The sequence below is a fragment of the Notamacropus eugenii genome, chromosome 5 (genome assembly GCF_028372415.1).
Source record: "Notamacropus eugenii isolate mMacEug1 chromosome 5, mMacEug1.pri_v2, whole genome shotgun sequence".
Taxonomy (NCBI): domain Eukaryota; kingdom Metazoa; phylum Chordata; class Mammalia; order Diprotodontia; family Macropodidae; genus Notamacropus; species Notamacropus eugenii.
Window position 1 is genome coordinate 331,159,406 of NC_092876.1, and position 27,282 is coordinate 331,186,687.

General features: G+C 33.8%; 1 protein-coding gene across 4 annotated transcripts in view; it reads left to right on the forward strand.

Moving 5' to 3' along the window:
• The window catches only part of STAG1 (STAG1 cohesin complex component), a 377,001-nt gene that overhangs the window by 246,378 nt on the left and 103,341 nt on the right, over positions 1 to 27,282 (forward strand). For all 4 annotated transcript variants that reach the window (XM_072613576.1, XM_072613574.1, XM_072613577.1 and 1 more), the window contains 7 exons: positions 545 to 696; positions 1,366 to 1,439; positions 7,288 to 7,411; positions 9,983 to 10,081; positions 12,042 to 12,121; positions 16,343 to 16,450; positions 18,174 to 18,288. In XM_072613576.1, coding sequence (XP_072469677.1) covers positions 545 to 696; positions 1,366 to 1,439; positions 7,288 to 7,411; positions 9,983 to 10,081; positions 12,042 to 12,121; positions 16,343 to 16,450; positions 18,174 to 18,288 — 752 coding nt within the window. The remainder of the gene's footprint in view (positions 1 to 544; positions 697 to 1,365; positions 1,440 to 7,287; positions 7,412 to 9,982; positions 10,082 to 12,041; positions 12,122 to 16,342; positions 16,451 to 18,173; positions 18,289 to 27,282) is intronic.

Genomic DNA, 27,282 nt, shown 5'->3' on the forward strand with positions numbered 1-27,282 from the left:
ATTGCATTTTTTCTTAAGGAATTCCAAATTAATCTAACTTGTTAAAACTGTTGACTTACACATAATGGAAACTATGTTACATTTAGACAGATAATAACAATAACAACTAGCATTAATGTAACACTTTTAGATTTGCTTCTCATATTAATTCATCTTCTCATCTACAAATAGCCATATAAAATTAAGTTGTTTTACTTAGGGAAATTCTTAGGAGCTTTTTTGCTAAACTTATAATCCATCTGTTTCCTAATGAATTTCTATCTCAGAGTAAGCCAGTTAAATTGTACAGGAATATCTAAATGAACGTAGTAGGTGAATCTCAATAAAGTTAGTCAAGTAGTAGGTAAGTCTTGAACAGCATGTAAGAGAGAGAGAATGTATAGTATGAAGGATGGAATTTGTGTATTTATTTTATAATAGAATTTTAATATAGATGATATAACTCATGGTATTTAACTACGTCAGTGGCTTATGTGATTTTATAATTTATAATTTTGTGTTTGCAGTTTAAAATGATTGATGATAAAATATTCATTTTTCATAGCCATGAAGCTTATGACTGCACTGGTGAATGTTGCCTTAAACCTAAGTATTCATCAGGATAATACACAAAGACAATATGAAGCAGAAAGAAACAAAATGATTGGTAAAAGAGCTAATGAAAGGCTAGAGTTACTACTTCAGAAGCGCAAAGAGGTAAGAAAATCTCTTAGATGTAAGTGAAAGAATTGATTTGCTTGCTATAGATAGATAAATATAGATATATCCATTATTTATCTAAGATATAAATAAATCCATTTTTATACAATACTACTGAAAACTAGTTTGGTTAGTTCACATTTATGTAATTAATTTGTACAAATATTTTTCTGTTTTTGAAATTTAAAAGTTAAAGCTAGAGGCAACAATAGTGTAATAGAGCTAGATTTGGCGTGAAAGGCACTTGAGTTCAAATCTTAACTCAGCGTCTTATTACCCATTTGTGGCAAGTCACTTCAGCTTTTTGGTCCTCAATTTCTCATTGCTAATTGAGGAATTTGGGCTAGATGATCTGAAGTCCCTTCTAGCACTAAAATCTATGAAAAAGAGCAATCATTTGAAATTTTAAATCATGTTTTCTGGTTAATATTATTTAAATTACAGCTATATTATGTTTGTAATGCATTATCATTTCTACACCTAAAAATATTTTCATTTATAAGAGAAACTAGAAACTATACTGTGCATTTTAAACTGTGTATTATACTCAAATGCCTTTTTAAATTCCTAATTAAATAGATATCTAGTAATATATTTGACAGTTCCTAAAAGAAGTGATCACTATTTCAACGTGAGAGTAATAATGTTGCTTGGTTTTTATTTCAGCTGCAGGAGAACCAAGATGAAATTGAAAATATGATGAACTCTATTTTTAAGGGTATATTTGTTCATAGATACCGGTAAGAGATGAAATTATAATTAAACAACTGGTGTTTTCTTAACCTGTACCCTATTATCTCATTTTTATTTTCTTTGTGAAGCTGTGATTTTTCTTATTATAATAATTAATTGAGGCAGTCTACTTTATAAGCTACCAAATTATTCAAATTTCAGAGTATATAGGGAGGACTTTGGGTAGGAATGATGGACCTACTTGTTGTTGCCCAAGAACACAGTCTTAGGAAAGTTGAGAATGGCCTATTATGAGAATGGATGCAGGATACAGAACATAATTTTATCAGCAACAGCAACTCTTAAACACTATTTACTGAGTTATACAGTTTTACATTATAACATTATACACACATTTGCATCTAAATGAGTGAAGCAAGAAGTCATATGTACAAAAATCACAGTTCCTTGAAGTATTGGAAAACTGGATTAAATGACACTAAGTTATTGTTAGACTTTTTCCTTCACTTGGTTCCTCAAGCTGCTTTAGTGCAATGGATATATTAATCAGTCACCTCAGAGATAAGTCAACTATACTCTGTTACACAGGTTCTTAACCTAGGATCCTTAAACTTTAAAGTTTAATATATTGTATTTAAAATGCTGTATTTCAGTGTAATTGGTTTCCATGTAATCCCATATATTTTATTTTATACATTTAAAAACATTGTTCAAAGAAGGGGATCATAGTCTTCTCCAGACTGTCAAAGAGGTCCTTCACACAAAAAACATTAATGACTTCTGTTCCAGTCCTATATCCTGGATTCTGTGTATATGCAGTAATTTTACATATTATTATGCCCCTATGAATAGAGATGTATTCTATACTGATACATTTTTTTTTTTTGACAAAAACCTTATTTTATCAGAGAAAAAAAAATGTAATGGTCATACCAGATGTGTTACCAGACATACGGAAGCAGTATGACATGAAATTGCTTTCAAATATTAAGCAAAACAATATCAAATGTAACAAAATATAAAACATGCATATGAATGGAAGAGCAAATGGAGAAATTAACTTGGGTTTAAATAAATTGGGAGAGGCATGTTTTTTGTTAAGGTAATTAGACAGGGAATATTACAGATTTTGGGAAGAGGATTTCAAGAAGGAATGATCCTGCTGATGGACCTTTTCTGAGACAAGAAAGTCAGGATTGTTGGCAAAGCCATTCACAAAGACATTAACTGCTGTAGCACCTCATGTAGTATTCTTATAGCATCCTATCTTACCCTTGGAAATATAGCGTCATCTTGGGGGAGGGACCATAGCTATGCAATTTTTGCAAACCCCTACTCAAAAGAAAAAAATCTTCCCATCTACAATTCCTTTAACAGTGCATAATTTCAATCTTATACAGTTGGAAATAGAAAACTTATTAATGCAGGTTGAAGGTCCTACCCAAATTTTTTAAATCAAATAGTCTTGTACTCTTTAGCCCAGTTCCTACTTTATATATTTCTATAATTATATGCATATGTAATTATCATTATTTATGCACAGGTTGTATCTCCTCCACTAGGATGAAAGGGATTTTTAGGAGCATTTTTCATTTTTGTATCCCTAACTCCTAGCACAATATCTTCAACATAGTAGGTGCTTAGTAATATTTGTTATATGAAATTGAGTTTAATTGGATTTATTTATACTAATATTATCAGTTATGAAAATTAATCATTAAATCCTTTCCTGTGTGATAAGACAGGGGAAATAAAGAGAAGAGAAAGGGAAGGATGCAGAAAAGGGAGATTGAGAGGGAAGACACAAGGATGAAATGACTCAAGTTTTTAAACCTTTTATATTGAAACATGATGGTATCAGCAGCAGATATTGAACATGTGGAAAGAGCTACTTTGAGAGTGGGGAAGATGATTAATTCTCCCTGGGATACTGTCATGGAGGAAATATGGTGCAGAGTCCAAGTCAGAGAAGGAATTGCTGTATACAGTGACATCCTACAAATGACCCTTTTTACAAGATATTTTACTAATTGCATCAAGGTCCAAAATGTTGCATAACTTCCTAAATGAGATATTCATACTCAAGCTTCATAGATATTTTATCACTTGGCCTTAATGTCCATATAAGAAAAAAAGAAGTAAATGATAACCATTGTCCAGTCTATTATATTTAAGTTTTTTTGGCACAATTTATAGTGTTCATTAATCAATCTGGAACAGACACTACAAGTAAACAGTGAGTTGTCCCTAGAATTGAATAGGAGAATGAGAGCAGACTGGATTTATTTTGCAAAATTACATAGTGGTTTTAATTACCTGAAGCTTCTCTTTAATTCATTCAAACATTTTTAACACTAGATAGGGCTTAGACCAATATTTTACACCATTTACTACAATAAGCTGAAAATGGATATGCTTTGAATTAAAGATCCTTGTGTAGCTTCCTATCTCTAAATCATGAATTTTCTTTAAAAAAAAAAACTGGTAGTCTCTGGATAAGGTTAGCATCATTTAATATCATAAAGGAAAAAATAGATTATATTTTAACCAACAGAAAAAGAAGTTGTTAAATGTTATTTGAGCTATCCCTGAATCAGTTCTCTGGGTGGTCAAACCATTCACAAAAACAAGAGGAAGGGATAATGAGGGAAAATGACATACAATTGAAGTTACTTAAGAGTGAATCGTTTTAAATAAGTAATTAAAAATAAAAATGGGAAATAGAGAGCAGAAATAACATAAACATTGATTATAATTTCATGTAGCAGTTAACCAGTGAAAATCAGTTGTCACAATTAGATAACCAAAAGAGTCCAGAAAACACATTACTCAAAAAACACATGATTAATTTGCCAAATAGTAATGACAGCTTTTACACAGCACTGCAAAGTACTTTGAGTATATTATAATTCATTCCTTGGTGAACAGTGAGTATCAAAGGCAATACTAGGTTATCATTCAAATTAGTTTGTAAAATCATATGAAAAATTAAATTCTATCATGCCATTTTCTGACATTTTATAAAGAATTAGATCAGATCCTTTTTACAGCATTTGCTAGCAGTTGAATTCTCAACCATACAAATGATAGAATGATCCCCAAAAGATTAAAATATGAAGACTGAATTACCTGAATTGGAAAAACTGTTGCATGAACAAAATTAACATAGCTGGGATGAGAAAGGAAAGTCAGCTAGCTCTTCCCTCACAAATAAGTGGATAAAATAAAAGTTTTCAAAAAAAAAGAATTACAGACGACAATAATGAATGTTGCTCCGAATGACTAAGAAGATACATACAAAACAAAACCATTCTGCAAAACAACCCAGCGATTTGGCAAAAATGATAACATAGGATAAGAATAAGATTGGGAGAGGTTGTAGAAAGATAGGTGTAGTTTTAACATAATTAAAGGCTGGGTGGAAAAAAGTAGTTACAAGGAAGTTTGAATTAATCTTACAGGTGATACTTAGAGTATTGTGTAAACATAACAAAATAAAAAAAAATCCAATTAGTTTAAAATTTTGGGCAGAAAATAAGTAAAAATCAGGCAGAGATGAAGAAGAAACACCAGCAACAGAAAATACCCTTAGTAATCCATAATACAAAAATGAAAACCCAATGTTATTATATATTGAAATAAAAAAAGTGATGTCAAAAGGAACTTTATTGTGGTAAAGAATAGCAAGTTAAATGAGACTCTTCAGTGTAATATCAGAAAAGTAATTGTGGTTTGATGATATGATAAGGGAAATTTAATTCTTACTGACAGCAACAGAAACCTAAAACCATAGTAGATGTTTAGAAATGTATGATGCCATTCCTAGTTGTAAATACTTCTTTCTACTCTGTTGTACAATAAGAGGTTACTTGTATTATTTCAGCAAGTGTCCCGGTTTTATTAAAAAATAAACTCTTTACTAGGATAGTCATGTATCCTAGCAATTCTTACAGTACGAAAATAGATAACATCTCCCTTGTTGCCATTTCTTTGCTACCCATTTACCCTTTTACTACCTTCTTTAGTACTTTTTGTGGAGCCTCTCAGATTCCTGGCAACCCCTTCATAGAGACAGCCTAATTACTTATAGGGAGAGTAAAGTAAAAATAGAAAGGTGAATAGATGACATTATGATAGAATGTGAGATCTGGAAGAGTCTGAAGGTTATGGAAGAAGCATCCCAAATACCATGTAAGTGAGGATCTTTGGTAAGGTACCCTAGAAGGGGGAGTTAAAATTTAACTTTGGTTTGAATATAGCTTGTAATCTCAAGCATTTAAGCCTACAATAGAAGTCCACAGGGAATATTTTCAAAATTCAAATGCTGTTGTCTAGAAAAGAACTTATAAATGTAGAATTATAATGCAAGAGATAGAAGAGCAACTTAGATGAATAGTGTAGACTGATGAGTAGAATATCTTAAGTTGCATCAAGTAACAATGCAGTACATGTGCCAGGGAAGTAAATATTATAAAGAGAGTGGAACTAAATGTCAAAACAAAAGATATATCTTTCAGGGCAAGGTGGTGACAGTGTTACTATGATTTATCCAACCATCATTACCATCAACAAATATTTACCATTTATTTATTATTTGCTAGATATTAAGGATACTAAGGGGTCTGACATGGTCCCTATATTCAAAAACTCAATTATCTAGCCTAAGCAATGTGAGAGATACCTAAAAATAATCTTCAGTGTTATATAAGCTAACTTCTCTAAGATTTCATAGAAAGGGGGAGAGATCAGTATAGCCTAGAGTTGCCAGGGAAGGTTTCCTAGATTGAATTAACTTGAATTACTCTAACTCACGGGTGGGTAACCTGTGGCCCTACTGCAGATTCCCCACCCCTGATCTAATTAACCTGTGAAGGAAAAAATGACCTTAACCAAAAAGCAGAACAAGACTGGCATCCTAGTTTGAAGAAAACATCCCCAAGCTTCAATAAGTAGACTTAGAAGTGACTTAAAGCAAGAGATGTTAAAAGTAGAGCGAACATGGTTAAGGCCATGTTGTGGAAGATTTAGGGGAGGAGGGGAAACAGATTTACTGAGGATGAGACCAGAATGTTGAAGAGTTCAGTTTCTGTTTCATCGTAAAGGATTATCAACTAAGTAGGGGAAAATGAGAAGAGAAAAAGGTTTAGAATTAATTTATTGCCGCTTTGTCTCCAATTTCTGCCTAAGGAAAAGTAGAAAATTAAGAAAATATCACTATAATGAAATGATGAAAGATTGCTTTATGAACCTGTTGTTTCTAGTTGTACATAATCCATCAAATTATCAAAAATTTGTAGTATTTATATCAATAATTGATTGTCCTATTCTGTTTACCATATATTTTCCTACCTCCAAAGAAATATAATTGCATGGAGAGGCATTATGGTGTAATAGATAAAGAATTGGTGTCAGAATCAGGAAGATTAAAATTCAGGTCCCACTTCATTCATAAGCTATGTGACCCTGGGCAAGTCACTTAACCTCTCAGTGGCCTAGGCAACCATCGAAGACTAAACTGCAGAGAATGAATTGATTTGCCTTGTTAAAGGATGTTCCACACTAGGAGCTCCCCATACTGATAAAATCACAGGTTTGGTCAAGAAAAATAAAAAGCTCCTTGCTCAAGTTATATTTCATTCATCCATTCATTTATTCATTCATTTATTTAGTTATTTGTTGTTGTTCAGAAAAATGCACAAGTCGGGTTCAGATTAGAATATGTAAGCAAATTGTAAATAGAAAAAATATGAACTCCTTTATTGTTTATGGATAGAATCTTGCAGGCTGTTAATTTGATATATAAAGGATCAACAAATAATTGCTGTTGGGAGTTAGGATGGTAAAATTACATCATATATTAATGTTTTTCAAAAGCATGGTCTCTCTCCCCTCTAGTGATGCAATTGCTGAGATTAGAGCCATTTGTATTGAAGAAATTGGGGTATGGATGAAAATGTATAGTGATGCTTTCCTAAATGACAGTTATTTAAAATATGTTGGCTGGACTCTTCATGATAGGGTAAGTAACTGTGCTACACATTCATATGAAAGATGTTTTGTGACCTTATTTGTTGGTAGTCTTGCTTTAATATCAGTATTATATATCTAGAAATTGAGGTGTTTGTATTTGAATTTATGTTTTTGAAGTTGTGAAAATTTTTTAATTATTTGAAAATAATTCTTCACATGTTGAGCTTGGTGGTACTGAGACACACAGACATAAACTGGATCTCTTCATCTGGCATTTTGATGCATTCAGAATTTAAAATAAAATGAAATACTGAATCTCTAGAAGGCCTAATATCTATGATAAAATTTGGGCAAAAATCTGTTCCTTTGCTAGATCTGAAGAACTGAGAAATTACAACTTCCTTCTCCAGGATGGCATATCAAAAGATAAATGAACTTTCTCTTCTTTTTAATTCATTGTCATAATATCAAATTAAGGGTTATAGAGGAACCTGTGATTTCATCAGCATAGTTAGCTACCCCTGACGAAGATCTCTTTAACAATGCCAGTCTGCACTATTCCCAGGTTTAGTCTTAGAGATTTGCTGGGGGTTGTGCAGGACTTTTCCAAAATCACATGGCCACTACATGTTAGGGGCTGAATTTGAATTCAGGTACAGAATGCTGTCTCTCAATTTAAGACATAATAAACATTTAACTGTCCATAATAATGTAGATCACACTGTACAAAATGTAAAAGAATGCAGTTGTACAGTGCTTTTAGTGACATCAATATTATAAGCATTCAGAGAAGATGACCTTGGGGTGGAATGGAAAGAGGAAACTTGGTAAGAAAATGGACTTTGCTACCATGCTATTAGTTTCTTTGCCTACAGCAATATATGAGAATATTTTCTGTCACAAAAAAAAAGCATTTTATTGATATATAAATTTTATATTTATGTGCTACAGTACATGTGTATTACATGCACACATACTTTCACATTACCAGTATAAAGTATCAGATAGCCTTACCCAGTTATACTCTGCCACAACTCCTCTTCCTGTGGTATTATGCTCTAGGTCTTGCTCCTTAGGACTAGGGTTCTTTGTTTGGCTTACCCTATTTCCACCCCTCAGTTCCAGCCTAGCTCATAGTCATCATACTTATGTTTTGCTTTCAGGAGAAGAAATGTCTCTTCCTCTTTAGAATACAAGTCCACCTTTTTTCAGGAGGGGAGTATTTCTGGTCAGAATGTTCATCTTTAAACTTCCTCCCTGACCAGCTTAGCTTGTGAGATTTTTCTCCTAGAAGTCACAAAATCTTAGGGTTTGAAAGACCTCAGACGACCTCCTATCTTATTCAGAAATGCTCTCACAAATAAATTTGCTAGAAAACTTTTGGTTTTGTAGAGCTTATTACCTAGAATCCTTTTAGCTTTTATTTAGCCCTTCCTCACACTAAACTATTCTGTATAAACTAAGATCATGATCTTGACTTTTCTGCCTTGCTGTGGTGGTGAATTCAACTATGAATATGGCCTAATGATGTTGTCACTGCATGTTTCCTGATCTTGTAAAAGGGGCAGGATGCTGTAGTAGAAAGAACACGATATAAAGGTCAAGGACCCGAATTCAGGCCTCAGCTTTGCCCTTTGTTGTAAGCTGATTCAAGACACTTTACATCTCGACCATTTCCTCTTATGCAAAATGAGGTTAATAATTCTTTTATTTACAGCCTCAGAATGAATTGTAAGGAGAGCATTTTGTAAACTTTGTAAGACCTAGATAAGTGTGAATTTATCGTTAACAGTATTATTATATTGGATTTCTTTTATCCAGATTTCTCTTTAGCTTTTAATTATAGTTTTTCCTATTGGTCTCTGTTCTTTTCCTGATAATCTGTCTTGTATCTTACTCTCTAACCTCTCTTTCTGTCTGAAACATAATCCACATGCCTCGGTATATTTAAAATTGCAACACCTTTCATTCATCACAGCCCTGACCACTGGCTTGTCAGGCCATCTGAATTTAATTGAGCTTGAGTTTTTCAGAAGCCTTTAGAGTAACTCTGCCACCCACACTCTTCAGTTATTCATATTTGCATATTAATATTATTGTTTTATTCAGGAAATTCCCAATTGTTTCCCTTATAAATTTTAAAAATATTTAGCTCTAAAATCCCTAACTTTTTGTTTGAATTTCATATTTTACTTCCTAACTAGAACGACTTGGTCATACTTTATCTAGTAGTAACCTTAGGAGGTGAGAGTATATGTGTTTTCCTGATTAAATATGGATATCTATGGGAACAAAGAAACCTTCCTAAGATTCTTAGGTAGTGTGGATGAGAAAGAACCTATTGTACTAATTGTCAGTGACTATATGTACTTTAGAAAAATTATCTTACTCATAAATAACTGGTTTTTTAAGGAATTTTAAATTATTTGAAGAATTAACTATAAATTAAACTCAGGTTTTGTGACAGTTTATTCCAGTCTAACTTTGTATTTGTACAACAAATTGGAGTATAACTTCAATTAAGTGACAAAGCTAGAATATTTTACTTAGATTTCCTTTAAAATTATAAGTTCATCTATATACTCAAGATACTGACTAATCCTATTGTGTTTTTATGTAGCAAGGTGAAGTCAGGCTAAAGTGTTTAAAAGCTCTACAAAGTCTGTATACCAATAGAGAATTGTTCCCTAAATTGGAACTATTCACAAACAGATTCAAGGTACGTATGAAAAATTGTGATTTGAAAAAAGAACATAACTTGTACCATCTAGTTATTAGTGATTTTGTTTTGCTTCTTTTTCATTTTAATAGTTAGTGTTTCTGATATGTAGTGAAGAATGTCATTGTAATAATACTTAATGTAGGTATTCCTCACTTTAAATGCTGAACTATATTTGAAATCTAGATTTGGAAAATAAACATACTTGGAGGGGATGGAGAGGGTCATTAGTTTCAGTACAGAAAATTTCTTTGTGTTATAACCATTCACTGTGTGTTTAGTACATATAAAATTTGGGGAAATGTCCTCCCCCACTTAAGATTAGATATACTGTTGTTGTTGTGTTTGTCCTGCATTGCCAAAGAAGACCATCCCATCAGAGAAATGATGACATGACTTGTACTTGACTTTGTTTTGAGTGAGGGAGGGCTGTGCAGGTCACCAGCCTCACTTCTCCTCCAGAGCCATCTGAGTCCAGTGTACAGATATTTATCAGGATGACTGGAGATGGCCCAGGATGCAATGGGAGACTTTGGCCCCTTTAGGCCAAGGTCCATTCAGGTACTCACATAGGGTGAGATAATATCCATTCAGTGAATAGGCCTGTTTAAGAAGTAGTCAGGTGATGGCCCCTTTAATGAGGCAAAGAAAAATATAACCACATCCGTCTGGGAGGGAAACAGCAACAGTTAGTATTGATAAATCACTCTTAAGCCAGGAGGGTTCAGAAAACAGCCCTTAAGTGGAGTTTGTGCAGGGGCCTAGTGTTGTCCAACCTTTGGGCTTCAGAATGCAGTAAGTTTAAGGTTTTGAGAAAAGAAAAGAAAAGAAAAGGAAGGGAAGGTACCCATTTAGATATTTTGAGTTTGTTCATTATTAGTGTACTATATATATATACACTTACGTTTTTACTATATATAGTGTACATATATTAGTATACTTAATTAGCATGAAAAATAAAACACTGATAAGACATCACAATGTCTATCTTAAAACTATGGAGAGTGAATGCTACTGAAAGTGATAATAATTTCTTTCTTAAAGAGGAAGCATGGAGCTGATACCATTTCTACCAGCCTTTTGCTTGTTTTCACATATTCCCAGCTATGGTGTTATATCAGATTAGTAAGGTGACTGTCTGAGGAATTGATTTCTCTTTAATACACATGAAACAACAGTCTCCAATTTTTTTTTAGTAGCTTTAGAGAATAGAATTAACAGGTATCCTTTATCATGTGTAAATTTGTACACAAAATAGTCAACTTAGTTATTAATAAGGTAGAAATCTAGATTATATAATTTTCAGGCTAGCATAGAAATTTAGTTAGATTCAAGACACCTTTTGTGAAAGTGAGATCTTTTACACTTTATAAATTCCGAAACAGAGGAGATAGGGAGGTAACTTTTAGGACTTATTTGAGGTTAAATGTTTTGCATTCTAAGCTAATGCAATATCATTGCTCCTTAAGTCATTCATTACTTCAGGGATCAAGACTTTACTGTTGATTGGAAAATAAAGTTGGGGCTATAAATGCAAAAGTATTCAAACTCACATTCAACCTGAGTTAGGAGTTTCTGATAACTGGTATTTGTTCTTTTACTTTTGAAGTTTCTAAGTTATAAACTATATTAAGTGGTTTTTAAAAATTAAACAGACTGCCACATTATAAATAAGATGTAGGTTAATAACTGTTGTGTTATACTTCGGAAAGCTCGTCTTCCATTTAGGTCTTGAATATGAAACGTTTCTGATTTATTTATATGCTCATATTCTCCTACTATGAGGTGCTTAACTGAGCACCTTTCTCCCCATCTACTTTGCTGTGCCTTTATGTGCCCGGTAACTATCAGCAGAGATGCACCTGTCATTTCTGACAGAACAAGAGTTTTGTACTCAAATCAGTAACTAATATGTGAGCTTGTTTATTTTGTGAGGTTTTTTTCTTTATTTCTTGTCTAGGATCGCATTGTATCAATGACACTTGATAAAGAATATGATGTTGCTGTGGAAGCCATTCGATTAGTTACTTTAATACTTCAGTAAGTATTTCTTAAGTGTTAATAGCAGTGCCTTGAATTTAGAAACCATCCTTAACTCAAGTACAACAAAGTACTTCGTTAATGCTGTAGCTGAAAGTCAGATCACTTGGCTAATGTGAGAAGTGGCCATAGGGGGTTCCAGCTAATTTATCTATTGAAACAAAAAGAAACCAAAACATTGTGCATGCATAAACCCTTCTTAATTTATTCTTGTTCAGCATAAATAATAGGAAATATGGTGCTAGGGATACAGTTCTATGTATAGACCTAAGAAAAAGCAGTCAAAAAGTCATAGTCCCTTTAATGAACTCTGGTATCACCACTGGAGCAGTATTGACAAACATGTACTGATGAAGAAGTAGGATAGTAGGTGTTAATATAATCTGGATTCCAAGTTCAGGTGCTGGGGTTTTAGGTGGGAATATGGAAAGCAGGCTCACAGAATAAGATGTATAAAAGTAATGTGAATTTGAAATTATAAGATTTAGAAATTGCTAAAAATAGAATCCATGAGTGGCACTAGATCAGAGTAAAGTTATACTTCAAAAGTAGATATTTTTATGATATTTATTTTCTTTTTCATTTTTATTTGGCTCTATATTTTGTATCGATGAATTTTCTTTTGTTTAACAGAGAAGGAATTTAATTCCTTCTGTTTCTTGTTACATAAAAATTCTCTCTATATATTATCATGTGGTTTATTTTTGTTTTAGTTGTCTAATCCTATACAGCCTACTGTACCAAGTCACCTGGTGACAATGAACAAGAAATTCTAAAATTAGTCATTAATAAGCATCTTCTCTACATATCAGTCAGCTACATTATAATTCCCACCATTTCCGTTCTTTTTAACATATTCATGCCATTTCCACAGCTTTGGTGATTCCTAGGTATCCAGGAAGGGACAATGCTTCTTGACTCCTTCCCAGATCTCTGCAGACCTCTGAAACCTGTTGCTCTTACCTTTGTATTCAACCCCCATATACAAAATGTGCTACTTTTTAAATACTGAGGAAAGTACAAAGTTAGAAACATATTTGATTTACAGGTTTGCCCTCCCCAAACATGATAGAAGAATTTGTCAGAAACTAGAAAAAGTATCTTAGTATTTCTTGAATATATCTTATAATCTGTTCTTTATTCAAGTTAATTGCTTAAATTTATTCAACAAAAGTTTATTAAATATTTGCTATCTGTGAGACACTGGATTGGACTGGGAATACAAATATAAAAGTGAGATAGTCTCTCCCCTCGAGAAGCAGCCTTTCCCTTGAGCTTTATGACATATACTCCAGACGAATTCAGTTCTAAGCAGTGTAATCTCAGTTGATTTTCTTTGTTGAATAGTGACATACACATGCATGTGTTTTCCTGATAAACTATGAAATTATGTTTATTAGAGAGTTTTGTTTAATTTTTTGGACACCACTTCCTTGGAGGGCTTGGTTATGTGTTTGTTGACAAGAGTGTGACAGTATATCAAACTGTATAAATATATTTACCAAAAAACTCGTTTGACATCAGATGGAACTAGGTAATAGCAACATATTTTAGAGTAGGGAAAATCACAATATCCATTATTGCAAATAACCAAAAAGCCAGATCTGCAGGTTCTCTGACATATCTGACTATATTTCCCAGTCTCCTTTGCTTGATCTTCATCAAGATCACTCCCATTAAGCATGAATGTACTGCAGGACTCTGTCCTTTGCCCTCTTCTCCTTCCATATTGTTTCATTTGATGATTTCACTAGCTCCCATAAATTATCATCTCTATATTGATGAGTATGATTCTCCAGTCTACTTATTCAGCCGTAATCTCTCTGCTGACCTCCAGTCTTACATTTCAAACTCTGTGTCCCATAGACAATTCAAACTCAACCATGTCTGAAATGGAACTCATTATCTTCTTCCTCTCCCTTTTTCCAGTTTTCCTATTATATTGATTGTACCACCATTCTTCTGGCTTCCTGGGCTCACTCACACATTAGGTGTCCTCTGATTCCTTATTCTGCTTCACCTCCCACATCCAATTTGTTGCCAAGACACATCTCTTGTGTACCCTCTTTCTCTCCTGTGACTCTGCCACCACCCTGGTATAAACCCTCATTGCCTCACACCTACTGCAATCGCCTGCTAGTTGACCTCCTTGCCACAAGGCTTTCACCATCCTACACTCAGTTGCCAAAAGGATCTTCCTAAAGCATGATTGTGTCACCCCGTATACTCAGTAAACTGCAGTGATTCCCTGTCACCTCTATTATCAAATATAAAATCCTCTGTTTGACATTGAAAGCCTTCTTAACCCTTCAACACACTACCACCATCACTTTTCCATTCTCCTTACACATACTTCTCCCTGCCTCCCTCCTACACACCTGCAGTACAGTAACACTGGCTTCCTTGCTGTTCTATCTCTTGACTGGGCATTTGTCCCTAGCGACTAGAATTCTCTCCCTTGTCTCCACTTTCTGGCTTCCTTCAAGTCATAGCTAAAATCCTGTCTTCTATGGGAAGCTTTTCCCTATACCTCTTAATTTTAGCCTTCCCTCTATTTTCTCCAGTTTAATTATATAGTTTGTCTGTACATAGGTTGCATATTTTCTCTTCCATTAGTCATTAGACAGTGAGCTCCTTGAGAGTCTTCTCTTTTGGCCTTCTTCGCAGCCCAGCTCTCAGCACAGTGTTTGGCACATAGCAGGCACTTAATAAATGATTTTTGATTCACTGTTTTTTTCCACAAGATAATACCTTATGAATCTTGCCCTTTCCACAAAAAAACTTAATGTGTAGTAAAAGTGATTTTTAAATGCACATAAATAACTATAATATAAAGCAGTATATGAGATATTCTGGATGAGTGAAATACTTGTGCTGGAGTTCAGAGAAGGAGGAGTTCTTGGCATTTCAGCTAGACTGTGAAGATTGAGTTTCAAAATTATATATTAATGACCTTATTTGTATGTTGATTCACAATGTGTAACTCCCTTTAGCTATTCCACATAGAGCTACAGAGAAGAGGGAATAGCTCAGACTAGAAACTGATATTTTTTTGCTATAGACAATGAGATTCAAAGTAGCATAGTTCCCAATGCCCTCCAAACTTGTCTTTCTTCCCTAAGAAGATTTCATGTAAAATTTATAAGAATCTTGAACAAGAAATCTTAAAATATAGTCTTGGTTATTAGCATTATCTAGAATTGAGTGACCGAGTCAGTATCCCATTACTTTTGGACCCCTCAGGAACTTTCTCCTTTGTATTAATATCTTAATCCTTTATTTCTGTCTTTCCCTGAGTGCTCCCTGTCACTTCCTTTAGTCTGATAAAATGGAGACTGCCGTTAGGTGGGTAAATAACCAGATCACTTCTGTGTAGGGAAGGCAATGAGGTAAAGAATTTTTCTTTGTTGTTAGCCTTAACCCATTCGGTTCTGACCCACCTTGTTTCCAAGGAACTTTTCCCAAGGACCTGTAAATAGCTTTAGAGGAAAATATTAATTATTAGCATTTTTTAGTTTTACTTAAAAGGGGATTTTTAAATATACTTTCACAGTGTCTAAGGCAGGGTTCAAATGTCGGTCTTCCTGATTTTAAGTCCATCCCACTAGAACTCCTACCTGCTTCAAAATAGGGCTTTAGGAATATTTAATCCAGTGTTGGAAGAGACTAGAAACAGTGAGATCAGTTAGGAGGTTAATAGTCCAAATGTCAGACAATGAAATCCTGAAATTAGAGTGATTACACTAGAAATGGAAAGAAAAAGAAATTTGGGAGAGACCCAACTTTGCTAAGAAAAAATTAGCAAGATTTAGCAAGTGAATGGATATAAGTGAATATCCATACTTTTCTCAGAAGATCCTCATTGCTCAATTCCCACTTACTCCGTAAAGACTGTGATCTATTACAGGCATCTGCTGAGGAACTCCTACTATCAAAGTAGATCCTCACATGCACTGCAGTTTATACTGTGGCCTGAGATGACTCACATAGGTGAAGTGATTTGCCCAGGTTTGCACATTTTTGAGGAAGTAACTTTCTGATTTCCAGCTTGGTTCTCTGGCTATTATCCCACCTACCTCTGACTCTTCCAAATGTTCATACCACTCACTTGCAATGTCATTTTGGTTTCTATGTATCATTATTCACTATATAATAACTAAAGAATGGGGACTTTAATATAAATATTGTTTTGGTTCACATGTTACTTTGTGAATTTTTCAGTGGAAGTGAAGAAGCGCTTTCCAATGAAGACTGTGAAAATGTTTACCACTTGGTGTATTCAGCACACCGGCCTGTTGCCGTAGCAGCAGGAGAATTCCTTCACAAAAAGTGAGTTAACAGTAACCACAGGCACTTTGTTGTAGTATTAACTGGAGAAAACTAATGTGACAGGTAGGGGAAAGTACATCCCTAACTGTAGTGTGCAAATTTAGGTGGCTACTCCTATGGGCAGACCATACACCTAGTTTGTTATTGTTTCTCTCATCTATGAAATTGAAAAAGCTTTTACACTGACACATTTTCCAAGTTCTCAGCAATTTTACAGTGCTTAAAGTATAAGGAAACATCATGGGAATCTAATTTCAATTCTTCATGCACCTGCAATTCTTTAAGTAATCTAAGAATTTTGTTGATCTGATTCATGTGTTTTAAAAATGGTCTTTTTTTCTCCACTAATTATGAATTCAGTAAAGTAATACTGGAAAACCACCAAGGCAGAATACGTTGACAACAAAAGATACTGTTTTGTTCATATTTTTCAAATGTTTATATCCTACGAATGTTAATTTACTTCACCTTAAATTTAATTTACCTTAAAACTCCTCTTAACCTTAAGACTTTATTCTTTCAATACTAATATGTGTAGGATTTAAACATTATGTATACTTATTTTGAAAAAATTATGAAGTAGATAGTAATAGTTTTTCTTTTTGAAATTTTGAAATTTTATTTTTTAATTGACAGAAATCTATTTTCTCTCCCACCCACCCCATTAAAAAAAGTTTCCTTTTAACAAATATACATAATCAAGCTAAACAAATTCTGTCATTGGCCATGTTCCAAAGTAGTCTCATACTGCACCCAGAATCCATCACCTTTCTGTTAGTAGGTGGAGTATTTTCTTCATCATCAGTCTTGGAATCATATATTATTATTTCATTGATCTGAGTTTATATACCTTTCAAAGTTTGTTTTTACATTGTCATAGTTAGTTGTATAAATTACTCTTCTACTTCTGCTCATTACCCTAGTCCTTCATCAGCTTATAAAATTCTTCGGAAGTGTTCACTTTTCTAATACTGATGTTGTGGAATAAATTGTTCTGGTTCTAACTCTGTCCATGTTTCTCTGACATCTGTTTTCTCATTTCTTATAGTACATAGTACTCCATTACATTCATGTACTACAATTTGTCACTAGTCGATGGATTTTTTTTAATTTCCTGTTTGTTTGTTTGTTTGTTTCTCCCCCTTTCTTAGGTATCTTGGATGTGGGCCTTAGTAATAGCGTAGGTGGGTCGGAGGGAATACACTTTTTTGTAGGAAAATATGTAGGATTTTATTGTGTTTTTATTCTTATTCTTTTGCATTTGACTAATTTGTAGAAATAAGCCCCTTTGCTTTCTGTTGTTTTAAATGTGCATTTATCTTAACTAGTTATTTCTCCTGCTACTTTTTTTTTAATTTGAAGACTTTGCCAATTTCCCAAAGGCATAGTAGAAAATTACAGTACCAGGTACTCATATATCATCATAGTAAGTAACTGTTGCATTTTTTTCAGAATTTACTTCATAGATTACTCATGGTTAGGATGAGTATATCTTAAATACAAACTTTTATGTTGAGCTGTGTTTCACTGGTGCGAGTATTTTGCTGAGCCTATATTCATTCAGATCTTAATTTCTTTGGCTTCTGAGAAAAATTGATAAAGCAGTAAAAAGACAGTGAAGTGCAGGGGGAGAATGTTTTGTTTTATTTTATTTCACTTTTTAAAATTTAATAAAGGGGAAAATATATTATGAAATTTATAGTCTTTTGTTATTTCCTTCTAGGCTGTTTAGCAGGCATGACCCCCAAGCAGAAGAAGCATTAGCAAAGAGGAGGGGTCGGAACAGTCCCAATGGTAACCTGATCAGGATGCTGGTTCTTTTCTTTCTTGAAAGTGAGGTAAAAATATTTAAGAGAAATATTTTTAACCAATTTAATCAGTGTGTTTTTAACCAACATCTCAACAATTTTTTGATGTTATTAATTTAAAGTGATTTATCAACCATTTCAAATCCATTGGAAACAAAAACCCATTGTTCTTTATAAAATTGCCTCCATAGATCCCCACTCATGGAACCAGTGCTGCACCTTGTGGATCTTGGAACCTTTCAAAGCAGTTAGCCTAGGGAAGGAGTTGTGATCTTAGATGCATGTGCAGATCAACACTAAAGATGAAGTTAGAAAAATTAATTATTACACTTTCACATTCTAGCAGTATTGCGTATCTTTCTTTCCTTTCATTGTTACTTCTTATTTTCCTTCCATTTACATAATTGTCATTTTTTAAATTATAGGCTTAAAACAAATCGTTCTTAACTGTTGTTGGTAATCTCCTTAATTAGTTCTTTGAAATTTAAATTGTAATACAGGTGTTATCCAGGAAGGGAAAAAGAAATAGAATTAAGAGCTAAAATATAACGGTTAAGAATTGTAGAACAGTATATCTCTATTGCATGGTCATCATTTAAAAGCTATTTTGAAAGTTATTATTTACATCAATTATTAAAACATTTTTTTCTTTTATATGTATTGGTTTATCTTTGAAATAAGATAAGTCCTCATCTGTTTTGATCAAAAGTATTATTTGCCACTGATAACATCTAGGGAACAAGAAGGGTAAAGATTTGAAAATAGAGAAGAGCATGGCTATTGGAAAAGAATTATGAAAGAAAAAGAGGTAACTTGAGCAACAGGTTGATAGGAAAGTATTTACTTCGGGAAAGAAAGACGCAGAATTAGCTATAGCAACTAAAAAAAAAGAATCCTGGAGACAAATGTGTAGATAAGATAGAAAAGAAACCCAAAACAAGAGAGAACCAGGCAGTGGTGAGGGAATTATGAGGTATGTGTATCTGTGTGTATCTGTGTTTTAAGAAAATAGAGTGTGAAATAAAATGAGGGGGCGGGCAAGTAAGCTGAGGAGTTGGCTTTTGGGTATAAGGGTAAACAGTGACTTTCAGTATAATGTGATAAACAGCCATTTGCATTAACCGAGTTTCTTATATTAAGGATGACTTGGACCACAAAAACAGTTTCAGAAGATATGACATGTGTGCATCAACAATAGATAGTGCGCAAACTACTATTTATTGGAATACTCAGGGAAAGTGATCTGACTTATTTAAAATTTTGGGTAATTGAGTTTTGTGTATCTTTTATCCCTGAAGGTCAACCAAAAAAATTCAGTTATTTTAATTTCTTAGGCAGATGGCTTCATTCAACTCAGTAATAATTCAATTTTTGTTTAATTTTCCTAGTTTACATGTATTCAGTAATTTTTAGTTGCCTCCAGTAGTTTTTGTTTACATATGTTTTATATGATGTTATTGTGACAACTTTTATTTCAGTTTGGAAATGTAAACCATATTCTCTCTTATTTGCTGCTAGTACTCATGCCATGAGAACCTCCACACTGGGGCTTCCAGGCCTTAGCTCTTTGACTGCCATGCCTGAGCCAGTTCATAGTTATCATATAGTTATCCTAGTTAGTATTTTATTCCCTCTTTTTCCACTTCACTAGATGTTTAACTTTTTCCCAAAAAGATGTAGGAGTTGACTGTTTTGAATCTTCTTCATTTGTATGACTGTTCATATTTAGTGGTCTTTGCCTACTGTTTACTTTTACTGATCAGAATATGCTGTCATAAGGATGCTCTTAATGAAGTTAATTTATGCATCTGGTGTAGGTTAGAAACTCTCTCTTGGATAAATCTTTTGAGAAACTAAATTATTTATTTAGTTCCTGTAGTGTTCTTTTTACTTGGGTTTTGATGTTGTATGTATTAAATCACTAGTCATAGAAAATGGGAGTAATCATTGAATGTTAAAGCTGGAAGGAGCCTTGGGAGTCATCTAGTCCTACTCACTCATTGTACAATTAAGATAAGTGGTCTCCAAAGGCCTAAATTCACACAGCTACCATCAGTTATTTTTGTTTTGTATCAAAAGTTACGTAATTTGTGTATGAGGTGACCTATTACTAGGCCTTCATATCAGTTACTAGTCTTGCCTGAGAGAGTGCCATTTTTACATTTTAGATAAATTAATATTATAATGTTAATACTGAATGTTCAGAATTAGGATAATCCTATCTATATTAATACAGATTTGGGGACCTAAAAAGAATACCCCTTGATTTGATTAAATTTTAAACTTTGAAACAAATAATAATAATTTAGCAGCTTGCTGTTTAGTAAATCCTACTGTATTCAGGAAATGAAATTCTCCAACCCCTCTAAATAATACTCCCCTCAGTACAAAAATATATAATCATTTTGTCATTCCTGCCCTCTGAAAGTAAATTAGGACAAGCTTGGGCTTATCAGGCTTGTCAACAAGGATTTATTAAGTATCTGCTGTGTGTGAAGCAGTATGCTGAATACAGAATAAAAAGCAAAAATGAAACAGGCCCAACCTCATTGTGCTTACTTCTGAGGGGAAAAAACCTATGTAGAGCTAAGTAAATAAAAACATATATTTGTAGATGCACATCTGTAGATATACAAACATACCTGTAACATAAGGGAAGTAAATACAAAGTAGTAAAATGGGGACAAATGACACTAACAAATAGCTCAATCAGGAAAGGCCTTGTGTAAGAAATGGTGCTTGAGCAGAGTCTTGAAAAAGCTATAAAGATGGGGAGTTGAGGAAGAAGTCTATATTCTATGTGTGGGGAGCAGCCTGTGCTGGTGGCAGATAGCATGTTGTATTAATGGAGAATAGCAAGTAGACCATTTTGGCAGGGGTATGTGAAGAGGAATAATATGTAATAAGTTTCAAAAGACAAACTGGAGACAGACTGTGCATGATGATAAATACCAGTTTGGGGAGTTTATATTTTGTTCTAGAGACAATAGGGAGCCATTATACTATCTTGAGAAGGCAGAGTAGCATGGTTTAGGAATGTCCTTTGCCCACTTTGTGGCCAAAAGAGAGGCAAAGAGGGGAATGGGAGACTATTTCAAAAGTTCAGGCAAGAGATGATAATGATCAGAAGGGGCCAGGGTTCAGGGGTGGGGTGGCAGGATGAGTGGAGAAAAACTCAATGGATACAAAAGGTTTTGTAGAGGTAGAATTGATGAAAACCCAACAGAGAAAAAGAGGAATATGAAATAGATGTTCTCAGACTTCTGTATGATCCCTCCTAGAAGACACACTTGTGAACCAGGACTTATTTCACAGCTTATTAATTTTCTAACTAGTCTTTTTTTTTTGTACTGATTTCCTTTGAAATTTGTATCCACAAATTTCAGCAGTCCAGCCACATGATTGTTTCATTTGACTTTCTCAATTCCAACTTTGCTCTTCAAAAATTGTGATTCAACATTGTCTTATTATGAAGGGTTTACTTTTGGGGAACATAAATAAATCTGTGGGAGGTCTTTCCAACGGCCATAAATCCTTAGAATGTACTGATTTCTCTGTTTCTCTCAACTTCTGTTGCCTCAGACTAGGCCTTTTTTACAAGTCATTAAAAACTAAATTACATTTAATTGATCTGCTTCCTAAAATGTAAAGCTCTGGCAAACAAATACCTAGAAGTTTTATAAATTAAATACCTTTTATACATTGGGTTTACCTTTGCTGTCAATGAATATAACAAAACGAGACTAGCTTGTGGGAAACAGCAAATTGTCAAAACTCTCCTCAGAAACCAGCTGTTTTTAAGGTATGAACTATGTATTTTTGTTTATTCTTTACATAATTGAAAGGATTTCAGTAGTAAGAGGGCTATTCCATGTCAAATATGAGTCTGCTTTGGTATTTGGAAATCTGAAATAAGGTGTTCTTGGAGTCTAAAATTGTTAATTATCAGATTAAAGTTTTATGTAGATCATCAATCTAAAACTGACAAGGAACTTAGAGGCTTCTAGGCCAGTCCCTCTCTTACAGTTTATGAAACTCAGTCCCAGAGGTGAGTGATTTACCTGAGATCATACAGATGTTAAGTGTCAGAATTGGGATTTGAATCCAGGTTTTCTAACTTGAAAACTAGTATTCTTTTCACTACCCCACAATTGAGGGTTTTATTATATTTATATCAGAGGCAGTTGGTGTAGTTGGTAGAGTACCAACCTTCTAGTCAGGAAAGCCTAAGTTCAGGTTTTCTTTTTGATGCTGCCTATAGGATTTTTAGCAAGTCACAGGAGATTGTACTTGATGTCCTCTGAGGCCCTTACCAAATTTTTAATTTATAATCCTATCACAATTTAGTTATTTGATAAAATATATATATAGTTAGGATGGAAGTTTAAAATATGATTTAAATCATTTGTTAGGAAAATATAATTTAAAAATCTTCAATGACATTATCTGGTTTTTTCCTGTATTAACAAAAAAAAAAATGGATCTTGATCCTATGCTCTCTAATTAATGTTGTATTTCAGACATCTCAAACATATTGTCCAGTAAACATTTTAAACTCAGTAAGTCTAAAACAAAACTCATTATCTTTCCCCTAAACCATCCTTTCCTTCTAACTTCACTATCACTGCAGAGGGCAGCACCATCTTCCCTGTCCCTCTGGCTCACAACTTAGGAGTCATCCTGGATGCTTCACTCTCTCTCGCCTCCTCCATATCCATTCTGTTGCCAAAGTGTGCATCAATTTCACCTTTGCAAAAATACTTTGTAAGCTCCTTTCTCTTCTCTCATTTCCACTACTCTGGTGCGGGCCCTCATCACCTCATGTCTATACTATTGCAGTAGCCTGCTGGTGGGTCTGCCTACCTCAAGTCTCCCCATACCAGTCCATCCTCAATTTAGCTCCCAAAGTGATTTTTCTAAAGTGTAAATCTTACTCATTAAACTCCATCAGTCCCCTGTCACTTCCAGGATCAATACAATACAATACATTCTATTTGGCATTCAGAGACTTTTATAGCCTATTTCCTTTCCAGTCTTTTTGCACCTTACTTCCCACCACATATTCTTCAATCCAGTGACACTAGCTTCCTTGCTGTTACATGAACAAGAGTCTCCATCTCTTAGCTCTGGAATTTTCTCTAGCCTCTCACAAGCCTGGCACATTTCTCTCATTTCATATCATCCTATTGGCATCCTTTAAGTCCTAGTTAAAATCCCATCTACAGAAAACCTTTCCTAACCTTAGTGCATTCCCTCTGCTTATTATTTCCTCTTTATTCCTTGGTTTGTTTGTACCTATGTGTTTATTTGTTGTCTCCCCCATTAGATTGTGAACTCATTGAGAACAGGGACTGAGTGTCTTTGCCTTTTTTTGTATCCTGGGGCTTAGGACGGTGCCTGGCACATCGTTGGTCCTTGATAAATGTTTGTTGACTGACTGACTAAACGTGAAGAAGGAAAAATATTCGTTTTTCAAGTAAGGTTATATGATCTTTGATCATTAAAAAAATTTTTTCACAAATCAGCACATAGATTAATAAAAATGAGTCTCATTTTAAGAAAAAAAAAGATAATTCAGACAATCAGAAACTACCAAATGTGTAAATTGGGCTTTGAAGACTCCTGTTACGCATCACTATTTTGTGGCTGTGTTTTTTGTTTTTCTTTGTTTTTACTTTATAAAAGAATATGCTCTAGGGTTACTTTAAATAGAATGACCTCATCTGTTTATATGTCATTAACTTTGAGAGTGAATTTAGGAAAAATTTCAAATTAAACTCATTTTGAAGACTACTTAAGATCAATTGAAATGAAGCTAAAGCTAGCTATAAATATTATATTCCAGTTATAAAAATGTTATTTACATGCATCTCTGCAAAAACAGTTAAAATAAACAACTACATTGAGTCTTTCTGGCATCTTGATTCCTATTGTAGATGACCAAATTAAGTTTTGACTTGTTGCTGTGAGTGTGAAATATCATGGTAGGATTTTCTTTTGGTTTTAGCTATTATGGCATTTTATCAACCACAAATTATTTTTAATCCAATAATAAACACTTTGAGCTCATCCAGTCATATTTAGTTTATAGGTGATGTCGTTTTTTAAAGAACTTGTAACAGAAAGGTCCGTAAGCTGCTTTTTGGAACTTTAGATATTCTTTCTTTTTATGTTCCTTTTTTTTCTTAGCTGTAGTCACAATAATGTTTCGTTATTGGGCTAACATTTTTAATAGATTGTTTTTTAACCTTCATCCATATTCACCATATTGGACCATCTTGATTTCATCCTTTTTTTAAGGATAGAGACCAGAATTGTGGTTTTACTGATTTAAGCAACTCTGTGATGGAGAAATTTCTTCTAACAATATAGATGGGCACCTTTCTTGCTGCTTACATTGTTAAGAGAGTTGCCTAAAGCCCTGGGAGAATAAATGCCTTCCTTGCATAAGAGCACACAGCTTGTGCGTGTTAGAGATGATATTTGAACCTAGGTCCTCTTGGCTTCATGGCTTGCTGTATCAATGATCACTGGCATTATGAGATTATAACTTTGAGAAAGGTCGTCATTGGCCTCAGATCATTGTATGGTTTCTTCTTTCCTTATAGGAAATAGCCGTGTGGAATATTGCAGTGTCAAATCCTTTCTCTGGTGATGAGAAATTATTTTATTGTCCTGGGACTTGTATGATAAGCTGTGCATCTTCTTTAGGTCTGATCATTGTTTACATAACTTATAGCAGTAAATGGTTTAGTTGGTTATATTTCTAGAGAAGATACATTGAATGATTTTTTTTCAGCTTTGTAATCTAAATTTGTCCTTATTATTTCAGTATTAACCTTTGGTGAGATACTGTCATTAGCAAATCTCCAAGAGTGGGGTTCAGTGGAGACAGTTTCATGAAGGAGAAAACTAGGTTACTTAGAGCTAAAGTTCTTTGAATATATATTGCCTCCATAGTTTCATCTTCAAATTTCCTCTCTCCCCTCCTTTTCAGGGACTCTCTATTTTGTACATATATATATAGGAAATTAAAGAGATAGGGCAACAAACTTCTCCAATTTCTGCACTGATCTGCTCATGCATTAAGGCTCACCACACCTTCTTAGGATAACTGCTTTTTAACAATTCCAGGATCCAGGCAACATGATTTGCAGTTCCAAGAGTGAATCTGTGGAGGCAGTATATTCAAAGAACTTCATTGATTGGTAAGTAACTTAGGAGGGAGGGGACGATGCAAAACAGTACATTTAGTACTAGAGAATGAATATACATTGATTTTTATCCTTCTATTTTCCTATCTTCAGTACTGATGGAACTTAGTAGAAAAATACCTGGTTTTTCTTTGTTTTTTTGAAAACCACCTCAGCTATCTAGCTTACCTTAGTGAATGGTTAGCTAAGTTTTCTGGATATCTGAGAATCTTAACCCTTTGTGTATCCAAACCTTTTTTTTTTTAACCATTTGTGGCATGGACTTTTTTTTTAGTTATACATATTCCATACACATTCCTCCATTCATACATAGAGTAGACTGAGCATAATTTAAACTTTCTTTAACTACTTAGTACTGTCATTGTGATCATAATGTAACTGCTATATTACCATGGAGTATAGTAATTTTCTTAGGGTGTGTTGTAGCATACTGTATATTTTTTTCTATGTAAAATGATCCCGGTTGTGCATTTTTAGTTTGCGTGTCTTTGTTATGATTTGTCTTATTTATTGGTACCAGGCTATCATGTTACTTTTTAATGCTATGACTTTACTTGCCTGTAGTTCTCTCTCCCCTCTTCTACTTTGCTATTTCTAGTTTGTTCTGTACTTGGAAACCATATAGCCAACCTTGGTAGAATTGTGGGCAGATTAAGAGTAAATATTCTCTGAAAGGCTATCCAAAATGAATGAGCTTTAAGGCATGGACTTAGTGGCACTTCACTGTTCAGAGGCCTTTTAGACTTCCCGGATCACAACTGTTTTCTGAACAGGTAAAATGTTATCTGTAGTATCTTAGGGTCTATGTAAGACAATGACAGTTATCCTTCTTTATTTTTATTTAACATCCCTAGTCTTTATGATCGAAAAGCACATTTTCTTAAAAAAAACAATTGGTAAATCTTAAAATGTTTATGAACTACTATACTCAGAGTAGATATAAATGGTGCGAACAAACAAAAATCCCACCAAAAAGGGTCCATTTTTCCTTGCTTAAAAATGTTATTTAACTATACTAACAGGCATGTGATTAATACGTATCAAAATACCTAGTTCCCTTTACTAAAGAGATAACTCACATGAGCTCTGATCAGGCTGGTCCTACTGAGGTCAGGATAGCTGAGGGAGAATTTGGCCAAGTAGTAGATAGGAGAAAAAGTTAATTTTCATCACACTGATGGTTTTTGCTCTATTTATTCATGTTATTTCTCCCTTTTTTCACAAAGAATTGGGAATGGAAATAATTATGTACATGCCTGACATTTACTACCCTTATTAACATTTACTAATCTTTGAGTTTCTTATCCAGTGTTACATAGCAATCAGTGGTAAAGTTAAGTGACATCTGGAACTTCTAATACTTCTCCTTTCCTTTATTCCTTTCTGTTCCTAAAAAGCACTATTTATATAATAAGAAAAGATTTAAGCAAAGAATTGTAGTGATGTGTGTATAAAGGTATTATTTATGTAGCATAATATTTGTATTTAGGCAGGGGTAGATACTTTGAGTAAAACTGAATGAATTCATTTTTGTTATTGTTTGCTGCGTCCAACTCTTTGTGGCCCCATTTGAGGGCAAAGATACTAAAGTGATTTGCCATTTCCTTCTCCAGCTCATTTTATAGATGAGGAACTGAGACAAACAGGGTTAAGGGTGTTCCCCAAGGTCACATACCTAGTACATGTCTGAGGCCAGATTTGAAATCAAGAAGACTCATCTTCCAGATTCCAAGCCCAGTGCTCTATCCACTGCACCTCGAGTCATTTAAAGTTGATCTTTGCTTTTTGTACTTCTGTTAACATTTTGCAT